At 34.7% G+C, this 26,207-nt stretch overlaps 1 protein-coding gene across 2 annotated transcripts in view; it reads right to left on the bottom strand.

The window, feature by feature from the left end:
* Window positions 1–26,207, bottom strand: part of LOC141463914 (cadherin-7) — a 69,257-nt gene that overhangs the window by 3,293 nt on the left and 39,757 nt on the right. The window contains exons 4-10 of one of the 2 annotated variants that reach the window (XM_074146599.1): window positions 25,765–25,932; window positions 24,238–24,425; window positions 14,751–15,004; window positions 10,471–10,607; window positions 8,328–8,449; window positions 6,775–6,892; window positions 4,536–4,787 (exon numbers count right to left, since the gene is read on the bottom strand). In XM_074146599.1, the coding sequence (XP_074002700.1) occupies window positions 4,536–4,787; window positions 6,775–6,892; window positions 8,328–8,449; window positions 10,471–10,607; window positions 14,751–15,004; window positions 24,238–24,425; window positions 25,765–25,932 (1,239 nt within the window). Of the gene's footprint in view, window positions 1–4,535; window positions 4,788–5,408; window positions 5,453–6,774; window positions 6,893–8,327; window positions 8,450–10,470; window positions 10,608–14,750; window positions 15,005–24,237; window positions 24,426–25,764; window positions 25,933–26,207 lie in introns of those variants that run through there. The other variant, XM_074146600.1, reaches the window with a different exon arrangement.

Genomic DNA, 26,207 nt, shown 5'->3' with positions numbered 1-26,207 from the left:
TGTTCTGATTTACCTAAATTGTTAGAAATGTTGATTTTGTTTAACAGGTACAATAGCCAAAAGAAAATGTCATTTGTGTTTATATTACCTGTGGTAATATGTAGTTTTACCGTTGTGTCAGTATAGATGTAATCAGTAGTTTCAGTACACCTTAATCAGTCTTTAAACAGACACCTCTGAATTGAAAATGGATTTCTGCTTTGCTATTATGAAGTGTGCTTTATGGAATTATTATGAAATTTCACTTTTAGTATGATCTGGTAAAAAGTCAGGCTTAGGTCACCTGAGGATATTTCTCTTAGTATTAATCTTTCCTTTTGTACTTAAGGCAACTGCAACATAATTGGAAGGAAGTCATAAAAGCCCTGAGACAACCTGAGGGAGAAGACTACATGCAGAGCTATACAGTAAGGGACAGAGCTAAATCATAAGCATTATCATGCAGTGTATACGCTATACCCCTAAGCCTGGAATTTACTACAGCAATAAGCCACATCAGCTGCAAGCAAATCTGCACATTGGTTTATGCCTTAGGTGTGTCATGATTCATAACGCTGAAGACTGGAGATACTCAGCCATCTAAGCAGCACGCTAATAACCTATTTAGTTATACCTTGCAGTTGCCAGTACAGTCAGACGAGATTTGGGGATTACTGAGGCCAAGACTCAGGAAACCTGCATTTAATTCCCAGTTAACAAGCTTCATATAGGTGTTGTTTAATCCATTTGGACTGATATTTGCAAGGGACTGTGACCTTTAAATGCTCACACTGAGTGACTCTATAACTTTCAGAAAACAGCTTCTGCATTTTACACTCAACCACATTTTAAATGACCTAACTTGGAAATTAAATCAGTTATAGATTTATCACTTTTAAAAGTGCTAGACCAAAACTCATACTACACATACTACATAGTCACATGCTGTACACATTTTACCTATTTAGAGAATAAGATCCCTATGACTAGGCCTGTTTCTTCTTTAAAAATCACACAATTACGTGCACTGACAATTGGGTTCTTGTATGTATTGTGATAATAATAAAAAATTCCTCATCTTTCAACTGAAAAATAATAATCTAAATCTGTATTTTGAAGTTTAATCAATGTATTATTAACTTGTAAACTCTAGTACCACACTAATAGGAGGCTTTCTTTAGTGCTTCTAAGAAAATAGGTGGTACTAATAGATTATATTCAGAAGTATGGAAGATAAAAATCATGAAAAAGCATTATGTCAATCTAGCTTTCCATTGTTTCAATATAAAGAAAATCTTTAACCTCTCAATATGGTTGGATTATCATTCTTTTTTTGTATGATTTTATGTACACATTTTATGCTAAACACTTGTTACAAAAGCAATAATTGCATCTGGGAGATGCTAACTGAAAAACAAATTACCTTGAATTAAATTACCATATAATTTTCAGAGGAGTTAAAAATTTTCTACTCCTCTGAAAATTATCTACAGTCTAAAATGAATACAAACTAGCTTTTCATGTGCTTTTACAGAATGAATTGCAAGCACTTTTTTTTTTTTTTGTTTTTTCTTCAAAACATAGCCTCACTGCAGAGTGAATAATTACAAAACTGTTTTGAGTAATTAACAAAGTACTGAAACTTTCTTGGGGAATAAAATGTAGAATGTAATCTCCACCAGTCAATATGTGGAAGGAGAAGGGTTTTGGTAAAATGTTTTTAAATTTTAAAGACTCTTTTACTTTGAAAAATTAGTCTACACCTTGTTATATGCTATTATAACGAATTAGAATTATTTAGTAACACTCTTCCTTCTTAGTATCAGTGAGAACATTGAGCTTATCTAAAACTGATTTGTTACTTAAATAAAAGTAGTGAAACTAAGAAATCCCACTGAGACAATCTGGTCCTTGGTCAAAACAAATAGTTATTTATTAGACAAAGGAATGTACGGAGCAAGAACAAATGTCAAAGTACATCATACTAACTTGCAGAAGAGCTTGTTGAGAATTCAAGATATTAGTGTCAGAATGCATGTATCCATGCAAATCTCATGCCTCCTCCACTTTACAACTGGCACTCACATTGAGATTGCATTGATGAATGTAACTGAATTTGCACTGCATGTTAATCTTGGGTCAGAAAATTATTTTGACCTGGTAGCCTGTCTCCTCTTCTCACTGATAAACTCTTACACAAAGAGGTGCCTTGGTCCCAGCCCTGGAATCACTTGCCAACAGCAGAAGCTTACTTTTTAAGCTGTGCTAGTGGATCTTCAGGATTTTTTCTCAGGAATGGATGTGAGAAGAAAAAGGGAAAAAGAGAGAGTAAATTCCTAGCAGTGCTACTATTCAGCTGATTCCAGAACAATGTCTTCTGGGAACAAATGAGAGAAGAAGAAAGGGTCTGAGACCAGACAAGCAACAGCACTTGACTGGGGTTTCGCTGGGCAGCAGTGATGCGTAGGCATCTCTTTGTTGTGAAGACTGGCACCTGGCTGGGAACAAAACAGCAGCAGGATACAGTACCAAAACGCAGGACTCAAAGCCAGGGTTAGCATACAAACGTACCCTAAACTGTGCCTGCAGCTTTGAACTGTACCCAAAAGGAACAGTTTAGATTGGAAGTGATGACAGCACATACAAACGTCTATTTGGATAAACAATGGTGATGAATTCAGACAGCTGATTTTGGAAGTCCAATTCATCAGCAAATTAAATCAACGATAAGGTGGTCATATGCCAGATTCCTCCTCAGTGCACAGAACATTATGCAAACACTATGTTATGTTCAATTCTTTACCAAATGCTTGTTTGACACACTCTAAAAACAACCGGAATGAAAACACAGGTTTCTTGATTTATTGGTTGCATTTGAATCTTGGTGTACTAAGTAGAATAAGCAAGTTTTTGTCTGGTAACATGCTGTGTCTCCACTCAGTGCTCTTGTTTAAGATATATGACACCTATTTAAGAAAAGCTTATTCCCAGGCCAGGCTACAGTAGTTTTTTATGCAACCTTCAGAAACTCCCTTTTTATATATAACAGAAATTGTGACCTTTCAATTTGGGATTAAGTAAATTGCTAATGTTACAGAAATTTTCTTCTTAAGTATATTGGACCAAAGTTTTAAATGGGTGTTTTTCCACTGATGTTAATGCCAGCTGATATAAAAGAATCTTTTGCATATCTTTTTGAACTCTACCATTTAACTTCATGTCCAAATAAAGTTTATTTGGGTGTATATATGGCCTAGAAATGTTACTAGAAAAATGGTATTTAAAAAATGTTCATTAAAGCATTTGGCAATCATTCTTTTCCGTTTCTCCTTAAACCTAGGCCTATGGGTTGAGTGATTTTAAATAATCTTATGTTGTTAGGTTTTTTTGTCACAAAGATGGAAAACTCTGGAAATCCCACCTCCTAGACACAGCTATTGAGTAAATTGGTTGGGTTAATTGCAGAGGTAGTGGTTTTTCTTACTCTGTAACAACAATGCGAGAGAATTTTCTTTTCTGCGTCCTTTAGAAATGTTTGTGGCAGAAGGAACTTTTCCTTCTAATGGTTTACAGTGAGGTGAATCAAAGTCAATAAGAAGAGAAATCTATACATTGTTGAAATACTGCCACGAACAGAAGTGTGGACAAAAGTCTCTTGATTTGACTTATCCAAATTACTCGGATAACAGACAGTGACTGGGATTTTACCAACCTGAGGAGACTATGGTCTTTCCTTTTCCCTTAGACTGATACATACAGCCATGGAATAGACAAATCTCTCCATTGATAACAACACTCAAGAAAATTCTTGTGTGCTGAATCGATACCCTTGTTAACACGTGAACTTTCTGACAAAAAGCAAAGCTGCACTTCTGCTCTCCTGCACCTCCATCTTGCAGGTTGATTCTTCATCTTTACTCCTCAATTTGGGCCTTCACTACTAGCCTGTAATCACTTTATTTAAGGACTAGGCATGAAATGATAAATGCTGACCAAACTAGGATTTTGATACTGTTCTACCGTTTTCCACTGTCTATCTAGTTGTAATTTCACTGCACAACATAAAATCCAACTGTGCTACCAGTTGCAGAAGTAACAAAAGATCAATCTGTAGAAGATATTCAATTAAATATGACATGCATCAATAAATTACATCTGTTGTATTTTCTGGATGTCTTTTGCTCTAAGCAAATCAATAAATGATTAAAAATAGTTACATTTCTGAAAAAGGAACACACACTGATACTGGCTATACGGACAGTAGGCAGAACCAAATGCTACCATAAATTACATTGTCTGTCTCTTAAATATTACATTTGATGCAAGTGATCTTTTTTTCTTCTACTACTATTTCATACATACATCTGGAGGCAGCTTGACATAGAAACAAAGTATATGAACTATATTATCCCAAACTATAGATTTCGTTTGTTTCATGCTACAAAATGCTGTTCTGCCTGAAATATTAGGAGTCCCTGTTTACACACACACATATATATATTTCTTTTGCTACTATACGTTGAATGGAAAATAAGGATAGCAGGAAGAAGACATACCTAACAATGTCAAGACACAAGCCAATATTGCTATCAGGGCTCCAGTGCTAAGTCCCGCAGGCAAGATATATGCTTCTGCATTGCATGTCTGAGCAATACCATCTGCATCACAATCACAGACTCTGATGGTGAGGGTATTGGTGCTACTAAGTGAAGGTGATCCACTGTCCACAATGAATATTGGCAAGTAGAAAACAGACTGCTCCTGTCTTCGGAACCCATTTCTTCTGGTTAATACTGTTGCAGTGTTATCTAGATAAAGGAATAAAAACATAAATATAAAATACATGACCTTTCTAAAACACAAGCCTATAAATAATACAGTCCTTCACTTAAAAGACTTTGTAAACACAGGTATATTATTTATATTATTCCTGGTCGTATATTTTTGAAGCTGCAGAGAGAGGATCAGCTGAGAAATGATAGCGAAGAGGTCTATTTGGTTTTAGTTAAACTCACAGTTCCACACTCTTGATAGACAGTTGAAGATGAAATCATTATAAAAAAGAAAAAAAATTACCCTTCAGTGATCAGATTAAGTATCTGTATATCTGTTTCAGGTCTAATTTCCAAGGATCTGTTTCAGTTATTTACAGATATAGATTTCATATTAATGGAAGAGATGAACATTTTAATAGGAGAATAAGTTCTGAAGACCAGTGAATTATTTTTTGAATGAAAAAAAAAAAATCCATCTATGGTGCACAAATACAGGTATTGCACATGTAACAAAGACATGCACTTGTTTTCAGTCTCATATGACAGTCAAAATGACTAATATAATCAATCTAAAATATGTGGCTCGATGCTGCTCTGAGTTGGGTGATTAAAAAGTCCATGTGTTCCAGAAAACATGTGCAAAACTCACTGTGTTCAATACAGGTTGACAGCTCCTGAGAGGTAGGGAGTTACATCTCCTAGAATGCATAGAAAAGGTCGGTCGGTCGGTCGGTCTATCTATCTATCTACTTATCTATCTATTAATAGACAGATATATCAATAGTCCTGTAAAGTTATCTTATTGTGTCATCTATTATGACCTATCTGGCAAAATATACAAGAACTTCTCTATATAGCATCATATGAGATATGCATAAAATTAACTAACATTAAACAAGACAACTGATGCTGTGTTGATTTTACTGGCATTGGAAGTCTATTATTACTTTTTCCCAATTATAAGTTCTCTGGAAGAGGGCCTGTCTTTTTATTAAATACTTTACAGTACCTGTAACAATGTCAGATTTCTGAACTGAGTCTTATTCTAATGCATTTTTATTATTTTGATTATTATTACTATTACAGTCTTTAGTTTCGAACTGCAAGCTGCTTATATGAAGAAAATAAAGCATGTCAGTAACTACATGCAGGGTAAGGCAATAAATAGCTGCATGAGAGAACTTTATTAGTCACGTTATACTTAGTGAATGTTGTTCAAAGTCTGTCTGTACAAACAGTATCCTTTAGTCCACCATATGGTTGTTTTTCTTGTTTTATTAATAAAGATGACTTTGTAGCTCTGGTTTAGTACTGATCCATAAAAGAGCAATGCAAGAGTAATATAGTGTCTATTTAGTTCTATTTGCTTCAGCTACTATGCAGTGCAACTAATGAGAACGTTAATTGGAAGTATGTTTTAACTAATAGAAACGTGATGTCAGTGGGAGTCTTTGCAAAAGTCTTTAGGGGAATAGTCATAAGAAACCTGTGTAAATATTGTAGGCAGCTTCCATTATCAAAAGCATTCTTCAATAGGTGGTATACTTACTGAAAAGAGGTATTTTTCAAAAAAACCCCACACATCCCCAGAAAAACCAACCAACCAACCAACCAAAAAAAGAACAGCAAAGAAACCCCTCTTGGTTTACCGTTCACTCATTTTTTATGCCCTGTTACATTAATAAAACATGAATTCCTGGACATTTTTCAGTCACTGCCCCAAGGTAAAATCTAATTTAGATAAAACCCTATAAATACAAGGAAAAAATTGTGAGAAGAATGACTGCTGGAAAAAAAAAAAATATTTAAAGCTGCTCTGTTTGGCTGAAGGCTTTAAATGATTCAAACAACAGCTTAATTCCCTTGACAAATAATGTACAGATAAAATTATTTTGCAGTATGATTGTAGTTTAATTTATGTCCTTAACAGAATAAAAGTTTAAGTAGGTCATAATCAGCACGGTATATTCAAAATCAAAGACGTTAGTTGTGACTATTTACCCAAACAAAATGTCCTTACCTTTGTTGTCCTGTAGTGTAAAATTGTGGTTATTTGCTGCCTCTGCTGTTAAACTGAAGTAAAACTGATGGCCATTTGGTGGGTCATCTTTATCAATTGCACTGATTTTCTGGATCACCTGTTTTGAGATACATTGTGGTTTCATTGTTTGGCATGGTAAGAAGCATAAATATATGTACACTGTATAACCCTTCTATTACTTATAAAAGTATCAACCCTCCCTTAAGTCCTGCTCATATTGCATTTTAGTTTTCTAATCTCCTAACCATGTACAGACACTATTAAAACTAAAATGTGACTCAATACTTTATTTTCCATGTAACAACTTTATTGGGCAAAAGCAATGATCTTCAGGGCCTGTGAGAACGTTAGGTCCTGTCATTCACCAGGGCTTGGAGTAAAAACTGCATAGCAGTGGAAGTGTATCTTCCGGATGGCCCTTGTTGTAGTTATCAGTGGTTGCAATCAATGTTATAAACTTTCACAAGGAGATTATGCTTTTAAGCATTTTAATGCATGTACTTTTTAAAAAATATAATTAAAAAAACCCCAAGTCATAAGTATATTAATATTTTCTGAGATTTATTTTTTATCATTATTTTTCAAATTTTATTTCTTAAAATTTTGTCAAAATCTACCTCTAAAAAAAGAAAAGTGTCATCATTGCTTAAAATCCATAAAGAATGAATACTCAGCTAACAGTTCTGATTATATCACACAGAAAACAAACAGGTACTGCAATAAGAACACACATATTCTGTGTTACTCATGAACACAAGTTAATAATCATAGTGTTTTCTGTTAAGTATGTAAATTATGCCATGATTTTGAAATGTGCAATAAACAACATCTGCCACAAGAAGGACAATATTCTGGGAGAAGACACAAAAGTGCAAAGTCTCCCATGGAATATGCAGATTCTGTGCGGGTGAAACATCTACTAGTTTTCTGGGAGAGAGAAGAAAGAAAGAGAAAATATTTATTTTTTTTCTGAGATCTTACAAAGTGGAGAGGTCCAAATATGAGAGACGCCAAGGATAACCAACAGCAGTTACTTTCAGTTGGGTCTAGGACTACTTGGAAGAAATTTGAGGGGTTAAAAACGTTGGGGAATATAGTAGGAATACATTTCCCTTGTGTAATTTTGGCCTTATAACCCATACTTCCTAAGGGAAATAAAAGTGTGTACTCATTTTAGGAATAGTAGGCCTTCAGTCTCCAAATAACCTCTGTGTTCCTAGCAAAATTAGGATGAAGTACATATTCTTAATATTATTCAAAATTAGGTGAGTTTAGCAAAATGTGTCAGTTAGTAAGAAAGCCAGAGATTTTAACAGTACCTTCAACAGGTAATTTTTACCTCTGAGTCTTTCTCTTCAGAGGTATGGTGAAGACGTTAAGGCTTGATTAATATTGGTTTGTGCTGCACATCAAAGCATCATTTTTACTGGCATAAGCTGATTATATTTTATCTTAAAGCTGGCAGACTTTCATAAGGAATAGTGGATAAAAATATCTGATAAAAATAAACACAAAAAACTACCAAGCCATACCTGACCAGGTTGGGCATTTTCACAGACAGTTGTCTCATACTCCATGGCAAACTCAGGAGCATTGTCATTGACGTCAAGGATAGTAATGGCTACATAGCCTCTCCCAATCTGTGCTGGATTCTCTACAGAAAAAGAAGCCAACAAAACAATCAAGGTGAGCTCCATGCAAGTCATTCTTTGGGTCAGTACTTTTTTCCTTTGCATTCTTCTTTTGCTTATACATGTCAAATCAATTACAGTCCCTCCTAGAAAGACAAGGAAACTCTTGGTTTGATCTTCTGGACCTAGTGGAAACAGTGTTCATGTTTTCCAGCAGCTTCAATTAAATTACGATTTTGCTCTCAGGTTAAAACAGAAAATCTACTTCATGAATCACGGCATTGAAACACATCATAAGGAAGGATAAGAGCAAGATGATGTGAAACCATTGCCAAGGGGGTATAGCTAGCCAGAACAGCATTATTCATATCAGGAATAGCATGGTTATCGTGTTAAATAAATTTTTGTTGCAATTCAGATTGATCAGGCTATTAAGAAGTTAAAAACAGAATTCCATCAGCTACGTATAACAGAAAAAAGAGGAAGCTGTATTCCCAAGCAAATCCCAAAGTGTTTAAAGTGCACAAACAACTATTTCAACACTGTCATTAACACGTTGAACATCTTAAATATGAATCACATTCTTAAACTGATGAACATCTCTAACTATAATATGAATGTATTCAGGGTCCAATGTCATCATTTAATCTTAAACAGTAGATATTTTTGGAGTAAGCATAAAGAACATCAGTGTGTGTTATACTTATTTGGCTAGATAACACTTCTGTTTTGGAGCAGGGGAAAGAGAGGTTGCATTACTTTTTTACCAAAAGTGGTGGTAAAATAGTGATGGTTGGACTAGGTGATCTGAAAGGTCCCTTCCAACTTAGGCAATTCTATTAGTGATAGAGCAGGATGGAATGGAAAACTATACAAACCTTCAAATATGTATCTATCTTTTTATAGGGTATTGCAATCACATTTTAGTAAATATTTAGTAAGTATTTTAAGCAATGCATCCAAATGTAGATCACAAAGTGTTGTGTTTCGGATTTTTCTTCCACATGTGAAATACCAGAGGAGGAAACAATTTTGACACCAAATTTCTGACACTTTTTCCTCTGCTGATCTAAGATTATTGAAAACCAGGCAGGCCATGCACATAAATTGAAACATTGGAAGGTATTCCTTGTGCTCCTAGACTCTCACTTGTGTCAGGTATGTTCCTTGGCTACTTCGTCAGTTTTGTTACTATCCAGGAAAATTTTTGGTGTCCATTCTGGCCTCCTAGACCAAAATTTTACACCTGAGAATACAAGATAAATTCATATAGACACTAAACAGGAAATGTTAGCTTTCACCTTAAAGATTAAATTAACCTCACTGAAAGTAATAAGTGAAGATTTTTAAAATAGCAGGCCAGAGAACTGGTAACTCTTTTATTATCAGAGACCAACAGAGTAGTAATAAGGATGAAATTTGAAGAAATAAATTCTTTAAATATAAAGGCAAAAATACATAGTTTTTCACAGAATGTATCCAGAGCTGAGCTAGTTCAGGTTTGAACTTGCATTAACAGAATTCTTATTGTATGCACTTGAAGAGTTCAATTCTTCAACACTTTTCATCTTACACCAGAAAAGATACCAAGTACAAAATATCCTCTACAGTCTTTCCTTAGAGTCAGGAAAGTGAAACCACATAAGCATTCACATTCCCTTTCCTACATACCTTTTAAGAATGCTGTGGTTGACCAACAACAATCAACTCTAAGTGAGCTAACTGCTTTCCTCTATAGTCCATATCACTTTTCCTCTAACGATACTTGGTCCGAGACTGCTCACTTAACATATTTCATCTTTCTTTGTACTTGTTTTTTCAGAATTCAAAAAACTACACAAAGTATGAGGCAAAGGAAAGAGCCAAAATATAATCGGTTGTATTTCTTGACTCTTTTCACACAGGTTTCTTTTACATTGAGTAAGAAGTTATTTTCATCTCCCATGGTTTGAAACTGTCATAATTTCTCTGAATGCAGCTCGTCACAACTGAGCCTGAAGTTTTACACACAAACAGCCAATAACATTTTTAAATTGTTACTTACGGCTCTCCATAGCCAAAACTGTGATATTATGAACAGCATTAGTTTCCCTGTCCAAAGATTTGGCAGTTGTAATCACTCCACTGTTGGCATCAATATTGAAATACCTCTCCAGGTCCGTGTTTCGATCTATTGAGTACCTGGGTGAAGGATGAAAGAAAACTTTTGATTTATGTTCAATTACAACTTGTAAAAATGTTTCATTGATTTCTTATTAGAGAGAAAGAGTTTCCACATTTTCCTCAGTTTGAGCTTTGTTTTGTCCATTTTCTCTGGGGTGTTGAGAGAAGCAAAGCTGTATGCAAAAGCGTTACGCAGCAACCTGTCCTGACAGTGGTGGGCTCCATTCCCACAGTGTCCTCTTAAGTGAGGATATAGGTATTCCCCTCTCTTTTCTTTCTTCCTCTCTGCTGTAAGGCAATCTTTCATTCTGTTATGGAATAACATCCTCCTGAATGCCATCTAAGGAGAAGGCGAGTTGGAAGTTTGCTATGTGGCTGTACCAGCTGGGCGCTGCTCACACTGGGGCTGGCAGTCTGAGCACAGAGCTTTCTACCACCAGCATAAGAGCCCCCGAGTTACCCAGAGTTGGGTTACCCAGGGATAAAAAGGAAATTATACAGATTAGGTCAAGGGACAACATCTCATCACTGTCAGCTCCTGGTGCTTCACTGTCATTAGACAAACACAGGCTCATGCCCTTAACTCTTTGGCTTAATATATCTTTTATCTCCAAATTTGTTTTAGGAAGGGGAAATGAGCTCCTTACCAGACAGAAAATAGAATAAGGGAAAAGGTCAAAATGCCTGTGGGTGTTTTGCTTGTAACCCTTTTGAAAGAAAAGGACAGTTGATTAGGCAGATTTAGAATTACAACTGAAATATTCTTGACATTTGATTTAGTATTGGGTCAGATTCTTGCACTCTCATTTAGATCAAGTATGTACTCCACAGCACTTCCCTACACTCGGAATGAATTAAAATGTCCAAATCAGACCAAGTGTGATCATTACAATTACTGTCATTGACTGGGACCTTACACTGTCACCTTGATGATCTATTAGATTATTGATATAACATTAACTGAATCCTTTGAGCAACTTGGAAGAAAAGAATCTGGGAAGATATAGTTAAAAATGGGACTTCCCAGAGATTATAATCTTTTGATGCTATTTGTTTGTTCTATGTTGTAATATACAAGCTTCTACGTTGTTGTATTACTCCACTTTTATCTATTCCTCTTGGCTGCAAAATCTTAGAGCAGAAACTTGTTACATAACTGGAATTGTTTTACTGCATTATATCACACCGAGAGAGAGAATGGAGTAAAGTGTTGTAAGAACAATAGTAACAGCAGTTTTCATGGATTAAGGTTCTCCCTCTTTCACTTTTTTTTGTTTGGATTTCTTTTTTTCATTTTATGTCAACTGTAGTTCACTAGTTCATTTTTTCATGCCAGCACTGCTGTTTATTTGGTCAGCAATGCTCTTCAGCTGTTTTGTGGCTGGCAAGCTTCCCCATGAGACTATGCTATGTAGTCAGTCTTGGCAGGCCCTGCAGCTGGGATTCAATCTCCTGCCAGCCCTTAGATTTCCCAATTATTAACACTATCACTATGCAATTTGAAGACCCAAAGACCTTTAGTAAGTCTTTGTAAGAAAGTAAGCGAGAGACAAAATAGTAAGAAAGTAAGCGAGAGACAAAATAGTAAGAAAGAAAGAGAGAGAAGGAGAAGGAGAAGGAGAAGGAGAAGGAGAGAGGTGAGAAAGACAGAAAAAGGAAAAGAAAGTAAGAAAGTGACAAAAAGAAAACAATAAGAAGGAAGGGAAGGGAAGGGAAGGGAAGGGAAGGGAAGGGAAGGGAAGGGAAGGGAAGGGAAGGGAAGGGAAGGGAAGGGAAGGGAAGGGAAGGGAAGGGAAGGGAAGGGAAGGGAAGGGAAGGGAAGGGAAGGGAAGGGAAGGGAAGGGAAGGGAAAACAAACAAGTTATATAAATTGGTCAACAAACAAGAAAAAAACATTTTTTATGCATGGGAAGCAAGCAGTTTCCCTTAACTTATTTACAAGCGTTGCATACATATTCAAATTCCAAAAAAAACCTATTTAATATACTTTTAATCCTTTAATTCCTTGCAGCCATTAATACTTGAAAATCTTTGAGCTGCAGGAGTTTTAAATCCTTTATTTAAGCTAGTTCAAACATCAGTAGTTCTTAGGTCCATACAGATAACCTCTTATTTTCAAACTATTTATTGCTTCCCCCACTCAGTGTTGTCACAGTTTTAATTGTGTCTGATCTTGTAATTTCAACATTTCCTGAATTGTAACAAGTTAATTTTAATCAATATCAATACAATCCAATGTTCAGAATTTGGAATACTTATTTATAGATTAATAATTTAAACTTCTTAAATAGATCATGAAAAGTATTACGTGTTAATCCTCCTTAACACATTCCAATTTTAGGTGAATCTGACTCTGATGTACATCATAGCAGATGCAGGACAGCTTTAAATATATGATTTGTCAGTAGCCCCAATGATGTACATTGCAGGTTCACACATATATATATAAACCCTCACCATTTCTCTTTTCCCTCCTTTTCAAATTCTAAACAACTATGAAGCAGAATAAATCTTCAAGATGTTAGTTAAGATGGTGATATACCTTTTTTTTTTTTTTTTAACAGAATTGTAAAAATTAACCAGATCAAGGCCAATAACAGGAGTCAGAAGCATTCTGAGCATGGACTGTATTTATGGAACTGAATTTAATCCTACTCTACGTGATTCGCTAAACAAGATATTATACACCAGATGCTGACATCAGTGCCAGAAAACACTGCCACAGCAAAGAAAGAGCTCAGAAAAGATAAATTTCAAATTTCACAAGCAAATCCCTGCCAACCATCCATCTAGGACTTGTTTATATATGATAGGAATCAGCTATTTTGAATATGTTGCAAATATATAATGAAAGAGAGAGAGAGAGAGCACTTAATGTCACTTCTAGGAGTGAAACACATGATTTATTTTTACAACTTAAGATTGCTGCTTTAGAAATTAAAGACCTACGCTAGATTCCCAAGTTCATCTTCAATACATGAAAGTAAAAAATTTAACATCACCAAAAAAGGTGACATCCAAACGAGTTCTGTACCTGTGAAGTTCTTTTCTATATATGGACTAAATAAACAATAATAATGGAACTTAGTACTAGCTTTTAATTGTTCCTCCTACTGCATATGTTTAAGTTTGCAAAATTCCTGAGTCAGAAGTATTAACCCTCTAGACCTTTTGTATGTTCCTTTGACAAATAGTATTACCACTCTGCATCAGAAAAGTAACAAGTAACTCATTACTGGTTTAACTTAAGTGATGAGTCTTTTCCTTGAGCTTTAACCTTAGATACAGGCAATAAGATGGATACTTTGTGTTTTCTTATGGTTTCTTTATGTTCCTGGACATTAGAATGTGGAAAACTTGCAGGGTCTTCACAGAGTGAGGACAAAGGAAGAGGCCTTTGACTGTTTTAGTGTTCATATCTCTTCTAATTCAGACTAAAGATATTTGGCTGTGGCAGTATTTACAAAAGCCAAAAGACTGTGGCCTTTAACCATCCTGACCAGGACAGGACATGCCTTGTCCTATCCATTTGTCTCACATTAAGAGTTTTTTCTAAGTTTTGGGTTTTGTGTTTTTGTTTTGTTGGGTTTTTTTGTTTGGTTGGTTTTGGTTTTGTTTTGTTTTGTTTTGTGGGTTTGTTTTTGTTTTGTTTTGTTTTTTGGGTGTGCTTTTGTTTTGTTTTGTTTTTCTGTGAAACCTCAGCTGTGGTTTACCATGCAAGAGTCTATGTGCTATTAAGTTCTTGTGCATAGTGCATGCAGAATATGAATCATTATGCACACTGACACACATGCATATATATAATATATATATTTTGGTCCTCGTTCATTTAAGATAACAAAATTTGCTATAGATAATAACAGACTCTTCCTAAACTTAGAAATAAATATGAGTAATATGTTGAGATTTTTTTCTTTGGAATCCTGAAATTATATGTTATCTTCTCTGTTTTACAGATGTTTAAATATATTATTTTTTCAAAGGTTCTGTAGTTCAGGAGCATAAAAGGCAAAATATGCAAGCTCTTAGAACATCTCAATCTCCCTTTACAAGGGGAAAAAACTAATTGCTTTTGGTATAACCAAAGACCCTCCCACAACAAAATGAACAACTGCAATATAAAGGCTAAATAAATAAACAATTAAGACATCTTATAATTACCTGACAGGACTATTTGAGGCATCTGGATCATGAGCTGCTACAGTTCCAATGATAGTGCCAACCTTTGCTGCTTCAGACACCACCATAGAGTACAAACGTGAATTAAACACAGGTGGCTCATCAACATCTTCTACAATTATCTTCACCGTTGTCATGTCACTGAAGGGTCCCAGACTCAGGAAGCGAGGGTCAACATGCATATTGGCTGCCTCTATCCTCAGGGTATAGCTTGTTTTAGCTTCAAAATCCAGCTCCTATATAGGTAAAGTTATTTGGAAATTTTATTATCTAGTGATGATGCTGTAAAACTATTTCACTTACAACTACCAGGAAGTACAAAATGAACTTTGCCATCTATATCCAACCAGCACTTTTGATTGGCAGGGTATGGTTGATGCCTTGTTTTTTAGCTTTCTCAAACACTATTTGCAGTCTCTCACTAGTGAAGGACTTTAATGGCAAAATTTCCTGTGATTTCTGTGAGGATCAAATTCCCTGTACTATTTCATTATTGTGAATGAATACTTATTTTTGTCTTATTCATATTTTATATAAGGTAATGTCAAATACAATATGTCATACTACTCAGGCATTAGAACTCAATATAATATTCACTGGTGAAAAAACTTAATTCAGAAAATTGTAGTGGTTTTTTTTTTGCATAGTATTGGGATTGACTAATCAATTATTACCCCAAGCTCTGTAAAAATTTATGTAGAAAAAGCAGCAATTGGTTAAACTACATTGTTTATATGGCAATATTTTGTACTGGGGTGCAGCCTGGAGATTGTTTTGTTTTGTTTTGCTTAACAAAAAAAAATTACCTTATTTTTTTTCCACCTTCATTCTGCTTTAATTTTCTTTGATGAAAGTATAGTTCCTTTTAGAATAAATGCTGCATTAGAATTAAAAATTACCTGCCACACCTAAAGGGATATCTGTGATGTGGAGGACAGTGTCATAAATAAAGTTATTTTGGAGGCAAAAAATTCATCTTACCTCACAGGCAATTATTGAAAGAAAACATCATGTTGATATTAGCACTGTGTAATATTAGCACCTATATCTAAAGTCTTAGTTTGTGAGCTTTTACCAAATGCCCAGCCAAATGTTTTCAAATTTAATCATTAAGAATAACAGCAAAAGACCCAAGAATTTCTAAAACTGCAATCTGGTTACTCAGATATCTTATCAAACTATAATTTGAAGTGTATAAAATAGATTAAAAAAAGGTTTTCTGCAGTTCTCATTCTAAATATATCATAGGGATCTGACATGTGCTTGGAAAATAATCTGACAGCATCTGCAAAACATTCCTGTACTCACTCAGAGGAGCAGCAGAGGTGAAACACACATCTGTTGACCTACAAATGTAAGGGTCTAAGTTCTCCATTGAGTTACAGTAGGATAAATCCCAAATGAGCATCTTAAAGTCAGCGATTACGCTGATGTTACAGTACAGCTGTAAACAATCTAGATTTAAAAATGAAAAATTAATTTCAACACATAACACTCTGAAAAGCACTGAACATTTATAAACCCTATGTGGCAGCAAAAGGTTTCTCTGAATGGGAATACATGTGATTCTCATGTTATGCAAGCACTTACTTCTCGCAATGAGTAAGAGCCATAGTATCCATAGCTCTCCAAATATAGACATGCCATAAAAGAAAGGTTGTCTGGATACTGGTCACTATACTGAATACAACTGGTCACTATTTATTACTAAAGCATGTTTAATTGTTTTTAATTTTAATTTTGGTTTTACATTTCAAGTACAATATATGTGCTATGAAACAAACTTCACAGACACAATGCAAATCTAATGTCGTGTGTCCTGTTTTGAGCTATGATGAAAAATGTCTCAGAAACTATATTGTATGATGATAATCATTAAGCAACTGATATGACCAGATGAGCAGCAATGTTAAGGAGAAGACAACCACACACACAAATATCTTAAGACTCCTAATTTTCCAGTAAAAGCACCATATTGACTAGAGAAATTATAACTTGAATAATGTGAAAGACAAAAGGATGAGATTTGTTGAACTAAGAAAAAACCAAACAGCAAGCTTTTAGTAAACAGCATATTTTCAGTCAGAATGTACAAAAATATGCAGCAGAGAAGCTAGTTCATTCTCATTAATCGTGATAGATGTAGAAATTGGATGACTGAGATTACAGTGATACTTAATCAAACACATGGAAATATATCATGAGACTGTGGACAAGATTGCTTCCTGTGTTATACTAATGTTAACACCACAATCATCCTAAGAAAAAAAGATTATGAAAATTCTGATTTAACAGAGAAAGTGCATAGACCACAATATATGTAATTGTACAAATTACATAAATTTTAATTTGAATAGACTAAGCACAATAATGAAGAAATATTATTTAAATTATTTTTAAGACATCCACGTTTCTATATTGATTAAAGACTAAATTAGAACTTTAATAACTGAAATAATAAAAAATGTTTTTTCCATGCGAATGTTTATCACAAAGTCTGACCAGCACTTTTAAATTGTATTTCATTCTTTTAATGTAGAAAGAGATCATTCTTTATTTGACTGGATTACAGGAGTGTTAGACTAATAGGGAATACACAAAATCCACTTTCATTAGAAAGGTATTTCCTCACAGAATAGGATGCAAAACTAATGATGGTGTAGATGCACATTCTAAACAGGCTTGCTTACTAAGAGCAGGTTTCACCTTCTCTAACTTAGCCATGTACATCTGAGAAAATCACCATATGGTGCTTATTGCAAGTGTAGCAAAATTTTTATAGAGAAGAAATCAGTCAGTCTGGTTATGAATGCCTGCTTTTCAACAGTCACTTGTAAGGGAGTCTCAGTAGCTGGAAGAAGTAAACATCTGCTTTCAGCAACATGAATCCTGCCCTAGGATTCCCTCAGATATCTTCTGGCCCTCAATGCTGCTGTTAGTTTCCAGAAGCTATAAGGATCCTTGTTAACAAAATATACATATACAGTGGGGAACAACTGTTTTTAGAAGAGGGAAGTATGGATTGGCAAAGGGGTTTTACAACATCAGATGCTATTGCGTTACACAGGGGCAGTAACTTTATTTTAGTTCTTTGTAGTAGAGTCTGTCTCCTGTGGGGTGTGACAATGTCTAGAAAAGCCACAGTCATCCTCAGTCTGTTCCTATAAGATACACATCCTTAGATCCTATGGTGAATACACAGGTATCAAGTTTTGAGGCAAAAAATAAACAAAATCTTTAAGGTCTGATTAGTATGCTGGAGTTCATGACCTGCTGGAAATGTTTCAACAATTTGTAGATAATAAAATGAAGACATTGCATACTACACACACTAATGAAAGACTGAAAATGTGAATTGAAAAGAATTCCTTTTTTTCTTTCTTCTTATCTAATTATCACTGATGTCTGCTATACAGAGAGCATTATTTAACTCGCCTTTGGATCATGCATTCATTATTTCCTGCTATAACAAAAGCACAAGATTCCAATAATGGAATACCAAGTCAACAGACTACAAATCACTACATCGGTGTTGAAGGTTAAACTCACAGCATATACCTCAGTCCTTCAGTACAGTGAATAGAGCTTGACAGCTTCATTAATATCTGTGCATTAGTGTTATCTGATTACATCCTGTGCAGGATCAATTCATCTTTCTCTCCTTTGGGGGTTTGTGGGGTCTTTCTATTTCTTTCTTTTTTTTTTTTTCTTTTAAGGGCTAAAAATTTTATGCTGTCTAGGAAATTACAAAAAAAAGCCATCTATATTACAGAGGATGGATATGAAGTTGTCATTCACAGGAAGTCCATTTTTGTAATGTTCAGTTTTTATTGTATGGTAACTTTGTAATAACGTACTTTTCAGAGGTGAAAATCCCATTTTTAAGCCCAGTTGAGGTCTTATATTGAAAACTGTAATACATCAAACAAATGCACATTATCTCTCAAAGGAACCATGGAAGCCTCAAGTTCTTACATTGTAAACTCTGATATAGAATTGAAAGAAAATTTTCTAGCTGAAAAAAAAGGTGAAATGTTAACAGTAATAGATATGTTTTCACTCCAAAGCTTACAGACAAACACACACACACACCCCATTTTTATAATTGCCAATATTACTCTTAGAATGAACTCAGGTTTTAGAATAATCTCTTAGCAGTCAATTTCAATGAGAAAGTACTTTGCAACAGCATTTTCACATTTTTTGCTCTAACATTCAAATTGGCTGGTGAAATTGGTGTTAGGGCTGTGTACTGGGGGGAGAAATGAAGGCAAAGAGGGCAAGAACTGGGCCATAGGAAATCTTCTTAATGCCTGTCACTTCCTACAGTAAGACATGACAACCCTCTCTCTATAGCATCTTCAGGCTTTTTTTTTTCCACTTAAATCCACTAAAATCTCTCCTTAGACTTCAAAATCGCTGGAATCAGAACTCATAACCTTCCAAAAAGTCACATATGATATATATAATAAAAATATACCTTGCAGCCTTTTTTTTATTTCTCTTCAGTTCTAAGGTTGCTTCTGCAGAGACAAATCCAAAGCATTTTTAAAACTCTAGTATATTCAGAAAAATTACACTTTCCTTCCAAACACCCTCACCACTGTGAAATGTAGCTATGCAAATGATCTGAGCCCTTACTAACAGAGCATTGATAGAAGAATGTAAATTATAAATGAAACCACAGGAAGGAATTGATCCTTCTCTACAGATGGAGAACTGAGTCACAGTGTGAGCCAGGATAAAATTTTCAAACACTTCTAAGAAATATAAATGCCTAATTATTTTTTCAAAAACTATACAAGTCATTTTTTATTTCTGAAAAGATCACATAAGATGGATGTTTTCCTAAATCCTGCTTAAAAGTAATTTAGACATCTAATTGAGCTCTACTTAGGAATTCACTACAGAGAGTGTGCCTACAGGGTGGAGAATAGCCAAACTCTCCTACTATTTGAAACATCAGAAATGTAGCATGAAGTTTGAGTAGGTGGTATCTTTAGACTGCTCTGTACAGCATAAAAATAAAGAAAGAGCTTTATTCTGTTTTATTTGACGAGTGAAAAATTTGTATTTCTTTATTATTATTATTATTATTTAATAAAAGAGAAAGTGAGAAAAGAAAAAAATAGGGAGATTTCCACAGTGACTTGAAACTACTAGGCAACAAATTGTATGAACATAGTGGGTTACAAGAAAATACCCCACTATTTTTCCCACCACTTTTCTACCCTTCCTGTAAGCTGAGAATACCACTCTGAACTGTGCTTATGGGTCCCATTCACTTCTTGTTTATACCAGCTTCTGGAAAATAAATTTTGTCTTCTAGCATTTTTCATACCCTATTAAAGGTTAGAAAGAGAGAATCCTAAAAAGAACTTACACCCTAGATACATGCTGGCTAAGTGTTTTGCATATGAATTCAGTCAATGAATTCAGTTAATGTATTGCAGAAGAAGGTAGACTTTATTTTTTAGTGCCAATAACCAAGTAAATTGTTCAACACTGTCTTTACTAGTTCGTCATAAGATGAAATTCCAGCTTCACTGATCTCACAAAAGTCAATTTTACCCAGACTTAACCTCTTGTTATTATTTAAGCCATAAATTCATGAACAAAAGTTAGTCCTTGTCCCAAATAATATTTTGAAAAATTCTTTTTTTTTTCTGGGCCTAGAATGACTTTAAGCAACTTGCTGGAATACATGAACTTCACATCTCATTCATTTAATTCTGATTCAAACATCCTATGCAGGACAAAAGCAAAAAGGTGTCCCCAGGATGTGAAAAGCCACGTAGCAGCAAATACTCGACAGTGGAACAGCATGCATGCTCCTTAGTTGTGCTGTATAAGGTAGTACAATCCTACTCTTTACTCTTTGGAGGGGTAAAGACCAAATGGTTGAAAACACAGAGAAAGTATTCCTCCCTTGCCTGATTCCATATGGTCAAGGGAGTTAAAATAAGAGTACCATTTTCAAAAATTTCAACTATTGTCAAAATGTTACCTAGAACTGAGATTTAGTCAAGTAGCTAGTATATACTGACATTAGGCACTAGGTAGCAACAGTGCTAGCATGTTCAGCAGCATGTAATCCCCAGTCCTGCCACAGCTATAAAAACTATGAGCAGAACTACTACTACTATTTGAAAAATAGCACTGTTTTCAAACTGTTCAGAGAAAAATCCATCCTGAATAAACTGTGCAAACCAAAGAGATATCTGGATTTAGCAATGCAGAAGAGATACAAATGAAGAAAGAATACATTCCATATTTTGAAGAATATCACTATTAGAGTAAAACCATGATTTTTTTTTTTGCTGATGATGTTTTGAAGTCTCTGTGTCATAGGATGCAGAGAAGAAATGTGTATGGAAAAAAATCAAACCAAACCAAAATCTCATTCACCAATTTGTTCAGCTATCAAGTCAATATATGTATTAGTCAAGTCCATTAGACACAAATAATCTTGGGAAATACGTAGCCATGTAATATTTTTCTTTTTGTAATCTCATGATTCTTGGTATATCTGCTTCAAAAAAGTTCATTTTCCTGAATTTATATAAATAAATATATTTTTTTTGCATTTTTTTGCTGATCCTTGGGCATTTTCTTTCATATTCCGTCCACTTGGAGGATACCAAAATCCTGCTTTGCTCACTAAATTCTTAAATCTCACTTCTCTTTTTTTTTTTTTTACATTTTTTTTTCCTTGATGCTTCTTATGTGTTAAAAAAAAAAATCTTAGTTTTTAGTGAGGAAGTCAACTTTTCAAATCGTCTCAAAATGGTTATCCTCCTAAAAACAGAATGTAAAATCCTCAGTTTGTGTGTGGAACTCCAATAACCAGGTGCCAAACTTTGTTCACAGCACCCAGCAAAAAAATGGAGCTGTGCCTTCAGCTGCTCAGAGATAGTGGCGGTGATTTTCATGCCTGACCTGCTGATTCATATGTATGATTGCAGCAAAAGTATGCAAAACTAAAGCATGCATTTGCATTTAGAACCAAAGCATGCCTTTTCAGAAGTCTTTGTCTTGGCATTTCACTGCTTGTTATGTACACAGGCATGTCATCTGAGCATAGAAAAACACACAAGTTCCAAGTGATGGGCATGTGTTTTGAGGCTGAGCTGTTTCTCAGTGTCTCAGCTGATTTCAGGGGCATGAAAAGGAGAACTGCACTCAGAGGTGTACAGAGTGTCATGTGCCCGATCATAAAATGTTTAGGCAGATTCTAGGTTTCAGATTTAATTTCTTCACCAATTCTTTACAAACAATCACACATTATCATGCAAATATAACCTCTGCCCAACTCTATAATGACCTGGCAGGTAAGGCTTGGTGGCTGAAGCCCATTTAACCTGCGTACACTGTCATTAATGGTCTTCAATGCATGTGTCCTCCAGAGAAGAACAAATTGCAGTTGCCTGTTAGCCACTGTGCTTGAGCTCTTCATTTACTTTTTTCCCTCCTAACCAACGTTCTCTGGAAGGTTGGCAGGGAGGATCTTTCGGCCTTGGGCAAGGCAACAAGTTCCCTGGAGTCCAAATGAAGAGCTAAGGGCATCCAGAGGTTTGGGAGGTGCCCCTCAGCATGGGGACTCACCTTTGGGCATGGCAGAGGAAAGTAAGTAGATAACAGTAGGAAAACGAGAGAAAAGTTGTAACACTGCAGAGAAAAAAAAGTCTGATTTCTTGTGTCAAAGTATAGCAGCATCTAGCTTTAAAAATTATTAGCAAATTGGAGCATTTTATCAGGTCAAAATTTTGTGACCTTCTTAATGTAGTCCAATAGCTATTTCACTTCTCAGGATAAAAGTTCAGTACTGAAAAGTCCAATTCAGCTTCCTAGATAAAGTGATTATAGAAATAATAAATGACAATTACTTGATCTACTGTACAACACTGGAATCAGGATATTCCAGGAACAAACATGATGACTACAAGAGCATACTAAAAATTAAAATGAACTCATCAATTCTCAAATTAGATTGCTGAAGCCCCCAACTGATTTAGTGTTGTTCACTGTGGCACTGATAAATGCTCTCCCTCTAGCACAGGCATATTTCTTCCAGATCTTTGCTTAAAAACCTTAAACAAGCAAACTGAAGGAGCCACATTGAATTTGGCTGTTGAACAAAGAGACAACTAACTTTTCATCACTTGTATTTCAAATGTGCTAAGCAGAAATTAGCACAGTTTGCAAGAAGCCTGAGACGGATGTTTTTGCCTTGACAAAAAATGATTCACATTACACGTATTAGAGCCCGATCTTTCAAGGGTCCTGAACATCCTCCATTTGCTGTGACATCTATGGATGCTTACCAGCTCTCAGTAGGTGTTCAGGTCATCAGAGAATTAGCATATTGCTTTGCAACACCATACAGTATTAACTTTTTTCAAAGGAGAAATGTTACTGAAGTTTTATATTGTTTTAGAAAGGAATTGGTGTTCTGAAGGTAGGAAAAAAACCAAAAAGCCCCACAACTGTTAGGTGAGATTTACAGAGTTTATATAGGGAAGAAAAATCTGCTATGGAATCATATTAACTACAAACATAGATCCTTCTTCAGGAAATTACTTCCACATATTCTAAAACGTCAGGTCAGTCCCACATTTTATGGGGTATTAAAGTGCTTAGCAGTGTTAGGTCCACAGATTCAGTATTGTCATCGTGAACCACTCACATACTAAGAGTGTGAAATTATATGAGAAATGATTATTCTGTCTAAGGTGTTGGGATTTTTTCATGCTCTCCTCAAAATTAAATTTTCTTGCAAAATATTTCAGCACACTGTTATTTTGCAAAAGTATACACTTTAAAATGTGTTGCAGTAGGGTAAGAATGCTGAGCTTTAATATTTTATATAAACAAGATTTTTCAATTTTAAAATATTATCTTTCTAACTGTACATATAGAAAGCTAAGAAGATAAAATAACTCTTTAAATATCTCAATTTTTTAAATAATTTTTATTATATATTATCTTGTAGAACAACTATTACTGATACATAATTTTAACATTAGTAATGTGTGTCTTCTGATTAAAACAACATCAGAGAAAGACAATTAGATTTTTGGATTTTTTATAGTTATGTTTGAGATCCATTTTGTATTTGGAGTGTGCATTTTTACTGTAAGATATACTTTCACATTTTCTGTTTAACACAAAGACAAACAAAACTAAAGATTAGATTCTCATACAGACTTGTAAGTGCAGGAGCTTTAAAAAAAAAAACTCATCAAAACAATGCAGCTACTGCCAAAAAAACCCACATGAATTTTCAGTGTAAGTCATTAAAAAAGCTCAAAATCACACACACACATGCACATATTGAAGTCAAGATGAAACATGGCAGTGGACACTTTTATAGCAGTTAAGGCTCTTAGGAAACAGAAGCTTATACTCTCATTACTTGCCCTCATCTTGCACAGAACCAAACAGAATCATTGAGAAAAATCAGACTTACTTTCTGAATTGTTATGATTCCCTCCTGGGTGTCTTTGTCGACAGAAATTTTGAATACTCCCAGACCATCACCATCCACAATCTTATATTCCATTTCTGCATTAGGTCCCACATCTGCATCTGCAGCTTTTATTCTTGCCACCACAGAAGACACTGGCAAAGACTCTGGAACATTATACTGATATGATCCTGTGAAATTTAAAAATCTAATTAATTTAAAATCGTCTGCGACTGTAGGCTAAAAAAAATCTAGCTTTCTTAAAATCTACCTCCCTTCAAATCATACACTCGAATATTTACTTAGACTACAAGAATATGTTTCGTTAAACAATAGAATTACCCCCTTTTTGCAAGGTTTTCCTTATGATGGACTCTAGTTGAAGTACTATGGACATAATTTCTTCCTACAATGAGAGAAGTGTAAGGCAGAGATACAAAACATAATTAAAAATTTAAGTGCAAATCATGAGGTGAATTCCTGCTACAGAGTTCCAATGCAGAAAATATTTTACTTTGTTTTCCACAAAAGAAGAAAAACAGCAAGTCAAATAATATCAATATAAACTCTTATTCTTTTATAGCTGTATATCTTGATTAGTCAGTTTGCAATTTGAATATGACTAGATACTGATATATATTCATTTTTTTTAACAGTAAGTGCACCACCTGCATTCTTGAAAGTTCCAGGTTTTTCATTCAAGTAGAAAATGATATATGTGCTGTTAAAAGGGTATCTGAGTGCAGTGTGTAACCAATAACACCCTCACCTTCAAAAATAACTTTACTTATTCTATTATTATTTCAAGTGGTTGGTGGCTTGAAATAACAGGAAATCTATTATGTACAGATATATTTTTTTATATTATTGGACATGAGGCTGTAGTGGATGTGAATATATTCTTAATGTCATTTTAATTCTACTTAGCAAGGACTTTTTTTTTTTTTTTTTAAAGATAAAAACACCCCAGGCAGAGTGCTATTAATAAACTGAGCTCTTCAGATTTGAGTGTACAACAGTGTACTCCTTGCTTTCGTTAGGAAGAGAGCCACCTTAGTCAAAGAAAGTAAATGGAAGGAAGACGACTTTCCAGCTTTTCTGTGATTAACTCCTTAGGAAACACTGTATGCACAAGAGAAATTTTGCTAAAATGCCAAAGGAATATGAAGGATTAAGAGCCAAATTAAAGAACTATTCATCCTCAATCAACTGGCACAAGCTAAATATCTGTTAAGGTGTATCTTTTTTGTCTTTTTATTCATAGAGAGGAAGTAAAGGACATTAATAAATGTACCTGCTGTACATAATTTCTCATCTGAAATATATTAGGTAAAGAAAAAATATACTTACAATGTAATAATAATAATTAAATAATAACAATAATAATAATAATCAGCAGCAGCACCCTTGATTCTCAAAGTGTACATGGAAGCTGAGCACTTTTAATCTTTGTTTAAAACTAGCATGTATAAGGAAAATAACAATGTTTAGAAATAATATCACAAGTCATATTTTTACAAAGTAACTTACGTCGTGGAAAGCGGGGTGGGTTGTCATTAACATCAGTCAGGGTGACAGTTACAGATGTAGTCCCTGATAATCCACCATTCTGCCCAACCATGTCCTTTGCTTGAATAACTAGTAGGTATTGGTCCTTGGCTTCTCTATCCATATTTGGAAGGGCAGTCTTGATAACACCTGCAGTAAGACAAGATATGTCAATGGGCACACAAGCAAATACGTTACCATGAAAGCTGAGTTTGCCTTTAAAAGGTAGTAGATCAATGATTACCATGAGTGAGGAAAGAATTCATTTCAACACTGATATCGGTTTTTGACTAGGAGTTGATCTGACATAGTACAACCTTATTTTAAGAAGTCACCAAAACCCACCAATTTTTATTTAGTATTATATTCTTTGGGTAATGCCACCCACAACTGTTTTCTCCAAATATCTTCTCCCTGAAATGTAG

Source organism: Numenius arquata, chromosome 4, assembly GCF_964106895.1.
Source record: "Numenius arquata chromosome 4, bNumArq3.hap1.1, whole genome shotgun sequence".
Classification (NCBI taxonomy): Eukaryota; Metazoa; Chordata; class Aves; order Charadriiformes; family Scolopacidae; genus Numenius; species Numenius arquata.
The sequence above is the reverse complement of the archived record's forward strand: the minus strand, read 5'-3'. Positions and strand labels throughout refer to the sequence as shown.